Source organism: Asterias amurensis, chromosome 20, assembly GCF_032118995.1.
Source record: "Asterias amurensis chromosome 20, ASM3211899v1".
In the NCBI taxonomy this organism is placed as follows: Eukaryota; Metazoa; Echinodermata; class Asteroidea; order Forcipulatida; family Asteriidae; genus Asterias; species Asterias amurensis.
Window position 1 is genome coordinate 11,653,051 of NC_092667.1, and position 18,279 is coordinate 11,671,329.

Below are 18,279 nucleotides of genomic sequence, written 5' to 3' on the forward strand. Positions count from 1 at the left end.
TGCAGAAATAATGCGCTTTCTTTGTGGTTTTCACGCAATTTCAGTTTTGTATGCACAAATTCGAAATGACATTCAAGAAAGGAAGCGGGCAGAGAGCGCATTTTAGAAAAATGCGTGCTTATTCAGAAAGCAATATGATAGTTTTGCGCAGAATTGTACTCTCCAAATGCGCAAGTTTTGAACGAGTTGACAAATGAAAAAGAGTTCGAGGGTCACTCGGGTCACTGCACTTTTTGCATGCGTGGCATTTAAACGGAAACAAGTTTAGCGCTGAACTGTTTATAAATATTGGTCAGTGGATTTTCATGTGAACTTTGATCAAGACCATCGATTAACTCTGCTGATGTTATTAATATTATGCTTAAGTCGAAATCGGAACCTAGTTTACAAGATGCGGGTAAATCTAAATCGGTGAAAATCGCTCTGAGTTGTGATGGAGATAATTCAAGAAATGCGCTGTGGTCAAGGTAATTTGCCTTCTGTCAGCCAGTCAAGACAAATGTCAATATTTTGAATCGTTGGGATAATACAAACATGACAAAAAGGGTGAGATCTGGGAGAAAAAAATGAGATGGTTTGATCACGCTCTAGAGTCTTGGCTATGGTTTACATTTATATTAATTATATTTCTAGTTGCGATAACGTAACCCTCCTGCCGACGGCGTAGCCGGAGGAACGCCGGCCGTCGGCAGGAGGGTTACGTTATCGCAACTATTAATTATATTTCATACATTTTCATTTTGGAGGTAGAACTTCTAATGAAAATTATATTATGTGTTTAGTTATGTGGGTTGTTAGTTTGTTTGTTTGTTTGTTTGTTTGTTTGTTTGTTTGGGGCTGGGTTGTTAATGTGTTTTTTGTTTTATTTATTTATTTATGTTTTAATTTTATTTATTTATTCTTGTTTTGTTCTTCTATTTTTGGGGGGGTGGGGGGTATCTTCCTCTTTCATGGTGATGATGACAAGTTGACTCATCAGGCTAAAGTCTTTTTTATTTAGATTGTTTTTTAAACAAAATCTTGTATCTCGTGTTTAAAAGAAATGTAGGCCTAGTTGTAAACAAAACAAAAACAACTCATTTTATTACTTTAAAAGTGGGTGTGTCGGTTTTTTTCAACGCAGGCCTGTAGCTGTATAAAAGGAAATATGAACTATCACCAAGACAGCACGTGTGTGCGCACTCTGCATTAGACTTGATGTGGAGGGAGAACATGCGTGCTGTAACTGTGTGAGACTTAAAATAATTTCCTTGAACAGTCAGGCCTGTCTTTATCATGACAGAAGACACAGCCTCTTTAATTCAAACCAAAGTGAGCCCTCCATTGGCCATTGAATTTATCTTTAATTGAATCATTCTCAGCTCCAATCTCATGTTTTTCCCCCATAATTGTCCATCCAGGCATGACAGAATAGAATGGACGCTCATTTTATTTCTTGGTACCACAGTTCTCTACTCAGCACGAACGATACTGCCACTATGTGTCGTCCAAGTCGCTGCCGAATTCGAATGGGATAAAGCAGATATGGTAACTCATGGTTGGCCCGAAATTTGAATGAGACTTTAAAACAAAATAAGTTGTACAAATATGAATAACAACAGGCATTTGTTCTAAAGGTGCTTTTCAACATTTCATTAAAGCCTTCACAGTTGGCGTATCTCAACATATGCATAAAATAACAAACCTGTGAAAATTTGAGCTCAATCGGTCATCGAACTTGCAAGATAATAATGAAAGAAAAAAACACCCCTGTCACACGAAGTTGTGTGCGTTTAGATGGTTGATTTTGAGACCTCAAGTTCTAAATCAGAGGTCTCAAAATCATATTTGTGGAAAATTACTTCTCTCTCGAAAACTATGGCACTTCAGGGGGTGCCGTTTCTCACAATGTTTTATACCATCAACCTCTCCCCATTACTCGTTACCAAGTAAGGTTTTATGCTAATAATTATTTTGAGTAATTACCAATAGTGTCCACTGCCTTTAAAGCGCCTTGCACTTTTACAGTCCCTGTTCATTTGCCATTGAGCATTGATGAGACATGCTCCAACTCCTTTGGAGTATGCAAGTTGCTAATCATTTACAACCTCCTACTCACATCTTTGTTTCATAGAGCTGGGGGAATGACAATGGACAAGATGCAACTATAAATGAGTAGGGTATTGATAGTTGATGTTGTGTTACAGATGTTCTTCCTACTTAAGTCTGAATTCTGAATTGTTTGCCCTTTGAAAATTCTGAAAAAAAACTGGATGATTAAAAGTAGCCTGAAAAGTTTTTACCTTAAACCACACAGCACACCGTATGAACAAGTAGGTTTTGCCTATCCATTTTCTGCCCGAAAGGCCAAGTAAAAAAAGAAACATGTTTAGCGTCCCCGCCCGCTTCCTTTTTACAGGCCGCCTCCTTTTTTATTTTAGTTTTTATTTTATTTTGTATGCACTTTGTTTTGTTTTTGTTTTTTTGAAGAAGGGTTATTTTAAATGATCTCAGCAAAAACAATCTGAATGTCTTGTCTGAATGCTTTTACCAAAATGTTTCATTAATATTTTGTGTGTTTCAGCAGAAGAAAAAAACAATGAATATTTGACATTTTAACAAAGAATGGCGGCCATCTTGAAATAAAAACTAAAAAATAAAAAGCCCCTCCTCCTTCCTTTGTTTGAGAAACCCGGACGCTAAACATGTTTCTTTTTTTACTCGGCCTAAGCTCAACAAAGTTTCCTACAACAAAGTTTCTCCCAAGTACCAAATATCAGTATTCAAAGTATTTTTTCTTCTGTACTTGATTCCAGGGTTTAGTTCTCGCCTGCTTCCTGTGGGGTTACCCCTGCACACAGATACCAGGGGGTTACATTAGTGATAAGATCGGAGGTGATCTGGTGCTTTATCACGCTGCCATCATCTGGGGGCTGGTCACCATCATCACACCGCAGGTGCCTTATATTTACTCATCTAAAGCAGCGTCTATTTACTCCATGGCCTTCATCAGGTTCCTGTTAGGCATCACACAAGGTAAGCATCAATCTGAACTCCCCCCTCAACCCCCCCCCCCCAATCCCATTCCCAAGTCATGTGGAAATAAAATACACAGGCTCAGGCCTGTATGCTTCGTTTTTGAAAGGGCAAGGGCACCAAGGCATTTTCTCTTTGGCAAAGGGCACCCTATGAGGAAATTGAAAATTTCTAGTGGAGCATTTCAAGGGCACCAAGGCAATGGCAAGGGGCAACGGAGGCAATCGCCTCCGTTGCCTCCGTGAAGTATCAGTCCTGCAGGCAGCCTTGGGTTGGATTCAAACCCAAGACCCTCGCATTCTTAACCAAGAGCATGATGGTGAAGAGTGAACAGTTCTGCTGTAGTCTGTTGTTAACTTAGATTGCTTCTTCCTCAGCGTCTGTCTTATTTTCTATGTTTAAGAGTTTGATGATTATTATTTTAATTTATACCCTTTACAGGTGTACATTATCCGTCCATGAGTAGTCTCATTAGTAAGAAGGTCAGCACCAAGGATAAACCAACCGTATTTTCATTTATATTTGCTGCATCATCGGCAGGGTAAGTGGGGAGAAAGTAACAGTGTTTACATATATTTCCTTCAAAGGAATAATGAAGATTGGTAAATTTGACAAGATATTCATAGAAAGTGAGTTGGGTGATATCTCCTACAATGTAAATAAAACTAATCAAAAACAAAATTACATGATAAAGTGGACCTTTGGCAAAATACAAAAATCAAAACCAAATTTACATTATTAGATACAAACAGTTACTATGGCCGTGTCACACTGTATCTCTTATCCCCTTGGAATACGTAATTATTCAGATGGTGAACTCAGTGTACCCTTATGGAAGAAGACGAATACAGCCCTGTCGCACTTTTACACTGTCCCCGCCTAGGTCCCTATTCCACAGGGTTCCAGTTGCACGTTTGAAAAATACCCCGCAGGGTTTTACCCCTTATCCCTGCTCCAGAGCAGGGGTGGCTATTTGCCGGGGTATATCAGGGGTGAAGTCCTCCAAGTGTGAAAGGGTCGGATGTTATTCCCCTGGGAAACCCCCCCGGGGAATAGATTAGTGTGAAGAGTCTTATTTCATTTCTTGTTCTTTGTTGTTATCAGAGCTCTCTTCACTGGTGCAGTAGGCTCCGTCATGCTCCTCTACTTCCACTGGCAAACCATCTTCTACTTTGTTGGCCTCCTGGGTGTCAGCTGGGGCCTCTTTGTCAGGTTCCATCTCCGCAAACGAAGAAAGAAAACAATTTACATGCTGCACAACGGCAGGAGAGAGGAGAAGGAAATGAAGACGATGGAAGACAGGGGGATGACCCAAGGAGCTACTCACTTTCCTTGGAGGACCCTCGTTACAAAAAAGCCGTTTTGGTGAGAGGGGAAACAATTTGGTTTGCTTAAACATCTCATTGAAATTACCTCATAATTCACGTTGTGCATTTTTTTTCAAAAACTCCAAGATGTGTTCCAATAGACCATAAGCCTGGGATACTATGTTAACAATACATTGTATAGTTTCATATAGCTTTGACCTCTTTATGTGAATGGAAGTAGTTCAATTGCAGCCATTTGCAGCCGCTATCACTATGGACATATCACTTGTGGCCTCTATGATCTTTAACAGGTTAACCCAGGCCTGTATGCTTCGTTTTTGAAGGGAGAGGGCACCAAGGCATGGTAAAGGGCACCCTATGAGGAAATTGTACATTTCTACTGGGGCATTTCAAGGGCACCAAGGCAATGGCCAGGGGGCATAGAGGCAACAGCCTGTTGCCTTTTTGTGAAGTATTAGTAACTCAACCTCTCCATAATCTAGAGTAAGATTGTCGTCATGGTCAGCTTGGTACAGAGAATCGTTTTTTTTTTTTCAGTTTCATTTGAATTGATACAATGGTGTGTTTTTTTCTTTCGACCACACAGGGCTGTTCTATTAGCGCACAGTTGCACCAACTTTTTATTCTTTATTCTTATGTCATGGATGCCTACCTACTTCACTGAGGTCTTCCCAGGCCAAAAGGTATGTATAGATAATGTAACTAAGAGAGGTTTGTGGTAACACCATGTGGATATCTATTTTTAGAGTAGCGTTGGTTCTGAAATATTAAAAATGTTGGTTAATGACTCAACTTTTTGATCAGTAGCTCTGATCGTCTTTATGAGAATGCTGGACTCCGTTGCTGAATGCTGCTTTTAGATAACGTTGTTCTTGGATTAAAGCTTAAACAAAATATGTCGTTAAAGACAAAGGAAACCTTTCGTTTTTGGAACTGTTCGATTGTTTTTAATCCTGCATGAATGTAGATACAATAAACCTAATGTGAAAATGTTTGGGCTGGATTGGTTTATTTATTATTCAAATCCACAGAGGATGATATTGATTGGTCAGACAGTGGGAGGGATGACTATAAACGGTGTAGATGCATGATACGTATCGTGGGCTGGCATAATGCATACAAACCACAGTGGTCGATTTTGAATTTTTGAGTTTATAAGATTTTATTTGCCTGTGTGTCTGATTCTTTCCAGGGTTGGGTGTTCAATGTCCTGCCTTGGTTAATCTCCATACCAGCCTCGCTTATCTCTGGTTATATAGCAACAAAACTTCTGACAGTTGGATGCTCAGTTATAAATTGCAGAAAAAGTATACACGTGAGTAAAAAAAAAAATTATTAGTAACCAAATTTTTCCGGACTGGCAGAATACTTTGGAGCCCTCTGAATTATTTGCTGTCAGTCGGACGGTTGCTGTAAATATCCACCCATTGTGTAGGCTGCACAGGCATGCACCTACCGTGCTATGCTTCAATTCACCCGTACAAACAAAGAGGGACAGAAGGTTCTGGAAATCATGCTCATAATATCCCTTTTTCTCGGGGTTACTGAAGTTACTGGGTATACAGTGTAATGGAAAAAAAAAATTATATTCCTTTTCCCAAGTGCAAAATTAACATCAACATATTGTTATCAATAATTACCAATTCATTACATGAATCTTGGTGGTCCAGTTGGTAAGACACTGCTCTAGAATTGCAAAGGTCAGGGTCGAATCCCTATGCATGTGATTTTGTTCACAGAACTCTGGAAGATACTGAGTATGTGCTATACACACATCGGTGTTTATGGGTAAAACCAAAATTGATATTCTTTATCCGCGATGCAAATTTAACATCTATTAAATGATTGCATGTCCTTATAAATGACTGAGCTTCTTGTTTTGTTACCCAGACGTTATCATGTATCGGTATGTCATTCTCGCTCATCATGATATGCTTTGTGAGTGATTACCACACAGCGCTTAGCCTAATGATGGTTGCCGTAGCAAGTTCAGCATTTAGCAATACGGGTGTACAAGTCAACGTCCAAGATGTAGCACCAAAGCACGCTGGTGCAGTTTACGGTAAGTTAGGGTTACATAAACTAACTTAAAAACTCAGACAACATTTATTGCGTGCTGCGGCTGAGTAGTCAAGCACACTGGACTCAAGCTCGTGTGTTTCTGATCAGCAGAGTGTGGGTCTTAACACTTGTGTCCTTGAGCGAGATAATTATGTGTAACCATTATTGCTCCGTCCTTTGGATGGAACCTTTGAGCCGTAGGTCCTGTGTGTTGGGTAACGCATGTAAAAGAAACCAGTTACACTTTCAAACTAAGAGCAAGGGTTTGCCCCAATGTTTCTGGCAGATACTGCTAAATGGCGACAGCACCTTGTAAACCCTTATAAGGTGCTACATAAATGGGTCTCATAAATCATTAACTTCAAAACCTAGTGCCTTAAAAAATGTTTATCTTTGTTCAAGTGTCTTGAGAACTTCCTTGGTAAATACAGATGCTATACAGTTATAAGACTCCAATATTATTGTAGACATCACAGGGCTTAAACATTCACTCTTAAAGGGGCACAGCAATTTTTCTCTGATAAGGGGCACTTCTATGAGGAAAATGTAAATTTGTACAGAACCTTGCAGATGGCACCACAACAAAAGCTCAGTGGCACCACGGGAATCACTGTGGGTGTTCTGCATCGTACTTGCTGTTGAAAATGTTGATAATTGATTTTGAACTTTCACAGTCAGCACACCTACATTATCAAACAATCTACCTCTTTACATCCGTCAGGCATCATCTTTAGAATCCTTTAAAGCCATGTTAAAAACTCATTTACTTAACGCTAAGTTAAGTTAATTAAAATTTGTGTTTAATCGTAGATACTATGTACAGCGCTTTGTAACTTTTGTGAAAGGCGCGCCATGAGCGCCTTCTTTAGGCGGATACCAGGGCTCTACCAAGTGGTCTTTGTTATTCACGCATGTGAGTAATGATCCATGAAAAAAGAGGAAAAGAGAAAACTGGACAAGAAAAAAAGAGGAAAAGATAATATCCCTATACTTTTGTACACAGAAAGTGAAGAAAAAAGAAAAAAGCCAAAACCAAAAAAAGAGGAAATCAGCTGAAAAGAGGAAGTCTCACATGCCTGGTTATTATTGTTATAATTTATAAATATTAATTGTAATTATAATTATTTCCATGCAGGTATCTCCAACTGTGTCGGTGCTCTTGCCGGATTCACAGGGACCTACTTCACTGGGTACATCCTGCATACTTGGCAGAGTTGGCCAGCAGTATTCGGACTGGCTGTGTCTGTCTTATTGTTTGGCTGGTCGGTGTTTATGTCCTTTGGATCAGCTGTACCAGTTATTTAATCCCTTTCGGCACCAGACTGTTTTCATAGCTGTGTAGCAAACCAGTTCAGTTCAGTACATTTATTTCCAATGGACCCTTCCCATTACATTCACGCATGCGTACAGACCCTTTTGGTTGGGAAACGCCATGGAGTTGTGCACTGAGGAGACGCGTAATCGCGTCAGCGTCACGCAGCCATTAGTCGTGTACAAAACAGCGCGATGTTCCCTCATTTTGCCAACCAAAACGTTAGTGCGCATGCGCTTTGCGTCAATTTCATGAAAACGGTCCATTCTGGAGGGCGGCATGAAAAGATAGATGTGCTATTTACATGTTTCATGGGAAGGGTCTATTCCTCAATCAATATAAATACAATGTTTGCAAAGTGATACACCCACAAAATGCAGGAAATTGGGGGCACGACCAAGTAAGCACAGCTTGTGTTAGGGAGTGCCCATACAAAGAAAAAACCCACCAAAAATACAATAGAGTTTATACAGACAGAGCAGACAAAGCACAAAGCACATGACCAAAAAAGACAGGGGCCCAATTTCATGGCTCTGCTTACCTCCGAATTCTGCGTTTACGATCACCGATTCCCCGCTTACTTACAAGCGCTGAATTTCTGCGCTAGCCTTGATACTTGAATGCCTAGTAACGTGGAGTATGCATGCACAGAAGCCAAAATTCGTCGCTAACCCGTGAAATACGCTTGCCGCAAGCACAGAATTACCTGCTTCCGTAAGCGCCGATTCTGTGCTTACGGTAAGCAGAGCCATGAAATTGGGGCCAGGACAACACAAGACCTGAACTACCACAAGATATTTGCGAAGCACCAGCTATTTGTATTTTTAAGAGTAAACTTCAAGCTATGGATATGGGTAACATCATCAGGGGGACTCACTTCATGTAAATCATTGCTGCTCAGTCACCTTCACGTGTACATCCCGATATGTGGAGATTGTGCAGTAATTCACCAGAACCAGAACCCTTCTTAAGTTCCGGTCAACCAGGTCCCTTGATATAATTTGGGACATGGTTTATTTTTGCCTACAAAATGCTGCCTTAAACATCGTTATTATTATAAAATAACCTCAGCAGTGCCATGTATTAATAGTAAATGTAACTATATTTCTGGGGGTATAAAGTTGTTGACATCGGCATACAAAATGTTGTGCGTGATTGGCTGAGATTGAGTGCTATGGCAATTTTGATGTGCTGAACAAAAATTGCATCCCACCAAGTGAACAAATCCCTACAATTGTAAAATTATAGGTGCTTTTACAACAGCCGTGTTACTTTTTTGCCGTCTTTATGTTCAAATGTTGACTTTGAGTCAGAAAACTACCTTTCAATTCTATTGAGCAGTGAAGTATACTATGTGTATTAAAATGCACACACACAATTTTTCCCATACAGCAGATGTGTACGTGCATTGAAATTCATTATGTCAGGATTCAGGAAGTTTTGTTTTCTCATTTTTATTCTGGTCTATTACTTAGCGTTTCTAGGACAGTAAACACATGTGGTCTTGTGGTTTTTTTTTCCCAAATTCGAACAGACTTTATCTGATTACTTTTCTGGCAGTTTTAGTTTACTTTGTAGTGGGAAAAAATGCAGAAGTCTTTTTTTTATTTTAAGTACAGTTGTTATACCTCTTAATGATTGTTTTGTATTATTATAAACTACAAAACAATGTGAACAAATCATGTGGCCCATAAATACATTGTATTCTCTGTAAACGCCCAGCGGAATTTAACTTTAAATAAAAGCTCTTCTCCATTAAAGGTACACTATGCCTTTGAATTAGACGCGTTCGGAAATAAAAGGCTTTTTATAAGATGCTGTCTTTGTATTACGAAACTTCAACTTTTTTGAAGAAAATCTGAAGGTGAAAGGTTATCAGTGGAAAACTCTCAACTCCGGAAATAATCGCCTGAACCATGCAACGTGCCATGTTTGTAACCGTGTGAGGGCGCTCTCAATCACATCTGGGGGTATATTCATTCATATCCAGAACAGTTATTGAATACTGGAGCGCATTACCACCACAGACATTTAAAGGAACACGTTGCCTTGGATCGGACGAGTTGGTCAAAACAAAAGCGTTTGTAACCGTTTTTTATAAAATGCATATGGTTGGAAAGCTGTTTTAAAAGTAGAATACAATGATCCACACAAGTTTGCCTCGAAATTGCGTGGTTTTCCTTCTACTGTGCGAACTAACATGGTCGGCCATTTATGGGAGTCAAAATTTTGACCCCCATAAATGGCCGACGTGTTAGTCGAAGAGGTAAAAGGAAAACCACGCAATTTCGAGGCATGTTTGTGTGGATCATTGTATTCTACTTTTACAACATCTTTCTACCCATATGCATTTTATAAAAAACGGTTACAAACGCTTATCAAAGACCAACTCAACCGATCCAAGGCAACGTGTTCCTTTAATTCGTCACGGAGAGTAAGACTTTTAAAGGAGCCGTTATAATCCACCTCTAAAGCAACTTAAAAGTACAGCGCAACAAAAGTGACAGAACGTCTATTAAAAATGTGCAGGACGATCACGTATACCCCCGGAAGTGATAAAATACTATTGAGACGAGAGTGCCCTTACGCGGTCAAAAATAAGGCGCTTTAAAACTTCTTATGGATTATTGGTAGTAAAAAAGTTACATATAAAGTTGAAATCTGTTAATTTTATCTGTTTATTTTATCTGAAATGCTTTAAAAAGCAAATCAATTGGTACTTAAAGTATTATCAAATTAAAGGTAGGTGGGGATGGTTTAATATTTTGTTTTTCTTTTATGTCATTTCTTTTTATTTTGTTTACAATTATATTATGTCGAAATGTATTGGTTATTGTATGCAGATTTTCTTTTTATAATAAAATACGGAAAAGCTATTTAAAAAAAAACTAGAACCCACAACAAGCAGTTTGTTTATGAGTATCAGTGTTTATTATTTGTACCTTTAAAATTAAACCTTTTAACAACATAGCAAAGTACACTTGCTATCAGCAACAATTTTTAACATACGGTATACCATGTATACTGTATGACCCCAAAACCACAGTGCTTAATTTTTACATCAGCAAAGGGCACAATTTGTTTGTGTTCGCGATGCAAGAATTAGAGAACATTATTTGTATAGAGGAGTTAGATAACTAGACACAGTTATCACTCTGGTGTGGATTGGGCTACCGAAACTTGGTTAGATTATGTGAAAACCTTGTGATCTAACCATTAGGTAAAAAACATAAATAAGCAGGACTATATGCTCAGAATTCCAATGAAAGTCTGCTCATTTCACAGAAGCTCACGCCAACAAAGTGGTTCCAAACCAGTGCCACTACTTGAAATTCCCTTGGAAAGCACCTTCTTGGTGTATGTAAGACTACAGTGTTATTATTATTATCATTGTTTCTTATTGATCGCAGAAGACGGGATGACCTTGTTCCATGATGATCAAACGATTTTGACCCAAGTGTGAAATTTCTGCTTGATTATGATGGCGTCGTCGCAGCGCAACCAAAATGTCCGGTCGACCCAAGGATGGCTTTACACAAGCAATAATCTTATGCAGTAAACATAGACAAACATGGTCTTGCTACTTTGCAAACCACAAACAGACTTCAAACTATCACGGCGATGCGGTGGATCCTGCGTAAGGCCCAAAACGTTAAGACCTTTTTTCCCCACATCTGCATGCTACACCGCCAAAACCCACTACCCAAACTGTAGATGGCACACTTTATATTGCGAATCGCCTGCATTGTTGTAACTTGCTGCTCATAACAGATTTCGCAAGATTCATTCGAGAAATATATATCACATTCGCAAATATTCGGTGCTTGATGTGGCATGGTGTAACCCCTGCCCTCATTTAGACCTATATAACGTCATTTGATTAGGGCGCCCTTATTTGCCCATCTTTTGCGCCGTGCGTGCACAGATGTGCATTTTCAATTGTTGCGTGATGATGTCAACGCATAAGGACGTCAATGCATAAGGTCTATTGTGTCTTTATAGATTTCTTGAAATCTCAAGAATTCTGTGGAGGATTTTAGGGGGGAGGGGGGCTACTTCTGTACAAGGGAAAAAGAGAGTGTTTAAGGATGGGAAAATGTCGCCTAGGACACGACACTATACCCTCGGGTACATATCATGCATGGTATCATTTATCCAGCTCAAAAAAGATGTTACTTGCGAGTTGCTTCTGCAAAACCTGCATTACAATGTTTTTCAAGTGGTGGTTGCAATAAGCCGGTTAACTAGTTTAAACCGATTAACTAGTTTGGCTAACCATTAGTCAGTGGTTATTAACCTGGTTAAAAAGTCTATTCTTGATGACTTGTGATGTGAGACCGTGGATAACTTCTATTGTTGTCTTGCAACTGTAAAAAGAAAATAGAAGAGAAAAACAAACCCAATGTTATTAAAGACAAGTACCGATACACACTATAACAAAGGTAAATTGACTATTTGTAAATTTGTAAAGGTAGAAAAAACAATGATAAAAACCAAACTACCTAGGACTTTTTCGGTCCTTTTCATGTCCATCTCATCTAACATCAAAGTTAGTTTATTGTTTATTCGTGTGACAAGGGTGTTTTTTCTTCCATCATTCCTGCACAGTTGACCAATTGAGTTCAAAATTTCACAGGTTTGTTGTTTTGTGCATATGTTGAGATGCACCAAGTGAGAAGACTGGTCTTTGACAATTACCAAAGGTGTCCAGTGTCTTTAAGTCCTAGAGCCAGACTAACGTTACCTGTCTTTAGTAGCCTTAGCCAATTTGTCCTCGGCTTTCTTCTCATGGTCCATGGCCAGCATAAAGCTCCCTCTACCAAGCTGAGCTTCCGCTTGTTCCAACTTCTCAGACAGGTCACCGATCTGTCCCGTGGTGTAGTCCGAATTCTGCAAAAAAAGTATAAGAAGTATCTTTAAGGACAGTCATTTGACATTTACAATTTATTAAAGGAATATTACAGAATTGGTAAGACAAATAAATCGCCAAGATCACAGATTTACATCAAACTAACACAGTCCAATGATGATGATAGTAGAAAACATCCCTTAAAATATTTCTGCCTGAAATGTCATATTTGATGAGAAATAAATGACATAATTGTCTGGAGTTTATTGCTCAGTGAGCGTTTTACTAGTTTTATTTGTTTACATCGATGTCATGCAAAATGTGTAATCCGTATTTCACTATTTTCGCTTGACCCAGATGGCCGATCGATCTCAAACTTCTACATGTTTGTCAGTTAATATATATGGTGGATTACATAAAGTGCTTACACTGCAAGCATCTGTTCGGTTGGCAAAAACCAATTCTGTAATGTTCCTTTAAAGCCATTGGACAAGAGAAGTCTTTCACCATTGCCTTCTGTAAACCCTGTAAGTTATTTGTAAATCTGTGAACTTTTAATTTTGTTCTGTACCGAAAGTGTCCAATGGCTTTAAAATAACAATAGTAGTAACAACATTTATAATGCGCAGATATCCACCACAAAGGATGCTCAAGGTGATATTTTAAGAGCGACACAACAATGTGAACCTACCGTTATGAGACTTGAGGAGCTGAGTGTGTTCACCCAGTATTTATTCCAGAGCGACTCTAGGAGTTTGCGATCCAGCGCCGACTTGAAGTATGACACATCGAGGGAGTAGTACTGCTTGCAGTGCACCCCAAAGTCCTCGATCTTGTTCAAGGGGATGGTCTGGTACTCGGAAGGACCCTCATCGGGGGGCTTGTAACCCTAATGGAGAGACAAAGATAGTCTGGTATTATCACAAGAGGGCCTTGTTTTATAAAGTTTAGCTTTTCACAGATAGGCGACTGTAATTTAAACAAAAAAGGAAATATCAAATGTTGGGAGAAGGACAATTAATTTAACATCTATTTTAATTTAAAGGCAGTGGACACTATTGGTAATTACTCAAAATAATTTTTGGCATAAAACCTTACTTGGTAACGAGTAATGGGGAGAGGTTGATAGTATAAAACATTGTGAGAAACAGCTCCCTCAGAAGTGACGTAGTTTTGGAGAAAGAAGTAATTTTCCACAAATTTGATTTTGAGACCTCAAGTTTAGAATGCGAGGTCTCGAAATCAAGCATCTGAAAGCACGCAACTTCGTGTGACAAGGGTGTTTTTTTCTTTCATAGTTATCTCGCAACTCCCGACGACTGATCAAGCTCAAATTTTCACAGGTTTGTTATTTTATGCATATGTTGAGATACACCAAGTGAGAAGACTGGTCTTTGACAATAACCAATAGTGTACACTGTCTTTAACATCTATTAAATCGTTTGCAGTACTTGATGCTAAACCATTGGATTCAAACTGCCTCTAGCTACCAGGCAACCTCGGTAGTCTAGTTGGTATGACACTGCTCTAGAATTGCAAGGGTCATGGGTTTGAATCCCAACTGAGTAATACGTCTGTGATTTTTTTCACAGGACTCGGGAAAGTACTGAGTATACAGTGCTAACACACATCGGTGTATATGGGTAAAACCAAAAATAAATATTCTTTATCCTTGATGCAAGTTTAACATCTTTTAGAGACATTTGTGTGGTTAATTGTTTAGCTTTCAACAAAAATTGAAATTCGTTTTCAAACCAAGCAGACAGTATAAAAAAGAGAACTTCCTTTTCTTTCAAATGTTAGCCCCAGCAGTGTCCAGGGAAAATGATTGACGGGTCCTATCCGGTCAATATCATAGAGATCAATGGATACCACAATTTAAAATGAGAGTTCTTCTTACCTTTGGGTACGTTCTAAATGCACCAAGATTTACTTTACCAGCTGAAATTGTCCTCACTGGATCAATCTGTCACAGAAGAATTAATAACGACAAACAAACATAAACCTTCTCACTTGCACGAAACAACTCAGTAAAATGACTTAATAATAAAATTTAAATATTGAGAGATTTTTGTTATTTTTTTTTTTAGTTAAAAAAAAATGTGCCTCTAATCAACTCACCACAATAGCAACAAACGGTTCCTGAAACTGCTGGTTCAACATCTGGGTCCCTACGTCAATACCCGATAGCCAACACCCATAACCTGGATGACTGTGGTACCAGCCTATTGCATTCTCCAGTCGACCAACCTGTCCAAACGAAGTACATTGTAAGGAAGGTAAGCTGATAAATCACTCTCAAGGGTCGAGAGTCATGGTTGAAGTAAAAGGTCTAAGAATAGGCTCAAAATCTTAGAAGGCGTGTAGAAGTGCGGCTTATTTCCATATGTGTATTTTATTTTCGTATTTATTTTTTGTATTTTATTGTTTGTTGTACTCTATGCCTATTTTAATATTGTTCGTAAAACTGTATTTGAGATGCAAGGAAAAATCGCCTGGTTAAACCCTAAATGGTACAGCTATACAAACAAACTGAAGTAATTATAACATGAAGAAAGTATAAATTCAAATTTTCATAAAGTCTGCAGTTAAGTGGATAAAAAGAAAATTAAAATTGAAATTAAGTTAATCCAAAGGATACAATACCTGAACATTATTAAACATTACATTAAAGGCCCATCATTAGCTGTATTATTTAACAGGCTTACATGACAAACAAAAAATAGATTAAAATGTGTGTAAGCATTCAGTAAAAAATATTAATTTTATTTGTACACGAACATACTTCAGAAAAAATAGATATAGCTGTTGCAAACTGCTTACCAACCAAAAGGACCTATATGTTTCTAAAAGCCCTCTGCTAGGGTCGGAACGTCAGGCCATTAACTTTTATTTTTGCAACATATATTTTATTGTGGTCCGTCTTGTACCATCTCATATGCTTAACATTCTCAATGCTGCCAGAAGCTTACTTGTCAGCATGTGAGATGTTGACAGCCACGCCCGATGGGTGTGGTTCGTCTTGTATCATCTCACATGCTCAACATTCTCAATGCTGTCAGAAGCTTACTTGTCAGCATGTGAGAATGTTGACAGCCACGCCCAATGGGTGTGGTTCGTCTTGTATCATCTCACATGCTTAACATTCTCAATGCCGCCAGAAGCTTACTTGTCAGCATGTGAGATGTTGACAGCCCCGCCCGATGGGTGTGGTTCGTCTTGTATCATCTCACATGCTCAACATTCTCAATGCTGTCAGAAGCTTACTTGTCAGCATGTGAGATGTTGACAGCCCCGCCCGATGGGTGTGGTCATTTTGTATCATCTCACATGCTCAACATTCTCAATGCTGTCAGAAGCTTACTTGTCAGCATGTGAGATGTTGACGGCCCCGCCCATATTGGGTGTGGTCATCCTACCTGTTTGGCATTCTCAATGTACGCTGCCATGTATTCATAAGCTGCCGCCTGTGCATTGACCCGCGTCTCTGTGCCTTCAACCGGTAGAGCAAAGCAGTCCATCACAATCATGGTCTCTCCATCAACCTATAGTCAAAAGAAGTAAACATGAATACAAAATAGATGTTAAATTTTTACTGGGGATAAAGAGTGCTTGGATGATTTTGTCTTGTTGAGTATGCGGGCAGATGCGTTTTGGACATTTTAAAGATGTATTAGGGATACCTGAACAAACTTTGTATTTTGTGTGTGATCTGGTGATATAGACAAGAGATGGATATTAAATACTCCGAGAACTACAAGGTTCGTTCCGCTATCATCTCCACAGACTTCGTGGAGATGATAGCGGAACAAACCTTGTGGTTCTATTAAGAGTTGGTATTAAACGAGTCTTGAGACCACTCTGACCTTTCCAATGAGCAATCCCATGACCTCTAGGTTTCCTCCTGAGCGAGCGTGCATCACCATCTTGAGTAGAGCTAAGGCAGAGATCTTGATGTACTTGAAATAGTGGTTGCTATGGATAAAGAAATAACATTTAAAAAAAACCTTGGCATAAAAAAGTTTCTGCATCTGTGATAAAAGATGGGAGAACAAAACATTAATTTTTCTTCCATTCAACAGAAGAAAATGATATTTCATAAATATTAAAATTGCAAAATATAGAAATTGAACTAACACAATACTAGTCTAAACCTACTGTACTATATAAATCCCCCATCAACACGCTCTTTTTAACAATTAGGCCTATTAGTATAACAAAGCCTAAGCGAAGGTCCTAATTTTTTTAAGTAAAGCAATCCTCAACAAAAATCTTCATGCTCATTAATACTAATAGTTGCGATAATCAAAATCGATGCAGCAATGTCATCGGTGTAAAATCACTGCAATATACATTTATACAAATATCTGCTAGACTTATGCATCACAGAAGAGAGAAGTCACTATATTGATACAATTTTTACAAACAAGATTTGCCGCCTTAGGGTTAGTTACATCATTCATAGAGTAGTGCAGTATCTGAATAAGCGGCTATAGCCTAGTTGCGATAACGTAACCATTCCTGCCGACAGCGGCAGGAGGGTTACGTTATCGCAACTAACTAGCTATATAGCCAAGCCATGTCATCATTCTTTAATTATAAGATGTCCTTAAGTTAAGGCTTAACACTAACAGCCGTAGCTGTAGTGTAAGGTAGCCACTAATTCAGGAACAGCCTCCAATCTCCAACCGGAACATGACCAGTTTACAAAAAACACTTTTTAACGTTATCAACAGTCATAAGGTTTATCGCGATTCAGAACCGCAATGCATTGTGGGAAGGTATATGGGGCAGTTTCAACGCAGTTTCAACAACCTGCGCACGCAACGCCTATACCTTTGTGTGGGTTCAACAGCGCCCTCTCTTGGAATTTTGCTATTCGCGATAAACCTTTTGACAATCAATCAATCATGGATTCAATTTCAATTCAACAGAACTATTACTATCATATATCAATCATTCAACTTGAATTTCAAGTCGAAAATGAAACAAAAGAAAAGTCGACACTAAATCAAAATGCTTTTTACCGAATCACAACTGAGTCCAACTGTTTTTGTCAATATGTTAAAAACTTTCTGAATTAGTTAGGATAAAGATTGACTGACACTGACAGTGACACACCAATGACACAATGACACACTGCTCATGCTAGCTTCTTCATGCCTGTTGTTTCACTTTCAGAAAGGGTGAGTTTTATGACTTTCAAAACCACACTCACTCTTTCGTCCAAGGTTTTGCAGACAGAATTTCTTGCTGTTGTTTTTTGTCATATTTGTAGATTTCATCCATACTTTGAATCGTTTCCATGTTGTTTGTCATCTCCCAGGTTTTCTCGGCCATTCCCCCGTCCATTTTGTAGACAGACAGGGACAAAATCTAAGGTAAAAATGCCTAAATGGGTTACACACAGCAGGCAAAAAGTAATTGATCTAATGTCACCAGTTGAGGGCGCACTGTAAATTGTACGACGGCTGTTTTATGTATGGTCGTCTGCTATGGACCGCCAACTTGGCAAAATTCTAAATACAAAATTTAATTGGTTTACCCCTAGGTGTTTTCTGTATGCTTTCTAACCCCATGCATGTATTTCCACTCCACTGCGTATGTTTCACTTAGTTATCTGTTCATAATTGTTGTGTTGTCATTTAGCCTTCGAGAAAGACTCCACTAGGGTCGAAACGTCAGGCCGTCAACTATTTTTTTGCAAAATTTAT

At 38.8% G+C, this 18,279-nt stretch overlaps 2 protein-coding genes across 2 annotated transcripts; one reads left to right on the top strand and one right to left on the bottom strand.

Moving 5' to 3' along the window:
* Positions 1-249: 249 nt before the first annotated feature.
* On the top strand, positions 250-9,851 carry LOC139952143 (voltage-gated purine nucleotide uniporter SLC17A9-like). The gene is made up of 9 exons (XM_071951123.1): positions 250-467; positions 1,401-1,527; positions 2,796-3,015; positions 3,457-3,556; positions 4,120-4,380; positions 4,930-5,026; positions 5,536-5,658; positions 6,234-6,405; positions 7,540-9,851. Exons 1-9 carry the CDS (start codon positions 358-360, stop codon positions 7,707-7,709), a joined length of 1,380 nt encoding a protein of 459 aa, XP_071807224.1. The 5' UTR covers positions 250-357; the 3' UTR covers positions 7,710-9,851.
* Positions 9,852-10,099: 248 nt separating this feature from the next.
* Positions 10,100-17,965, bottom strand: LOC139952144 (COP9 signalosome complex subunit 5). The gene is made up of 8 exons (XM_071951124.1): positions 17,784-17,965; positions 16,432-16,540; positions 15,985-16,110; positions 14,687-14,815; positions 14,466-14,531; positions 13,257-13,454; positions 12,461-12,606; positions 10,100-12,083 (listed from the first exon to the last, which is right to left on the bottom strand). Exons 1-8 carry the CDS (start codon positions 17,915-17,917, stop codon positions 11,999-12,001), a joined length of 993 nt encoding a protein of 330 aa, XP_071807225.1. The 5' UTR covers positions 17,918-17,965; the 3' UTR covers positions 10,100-11,998.
* Positions 17,966-18,279: the final 314 nt, after the last annotated feature.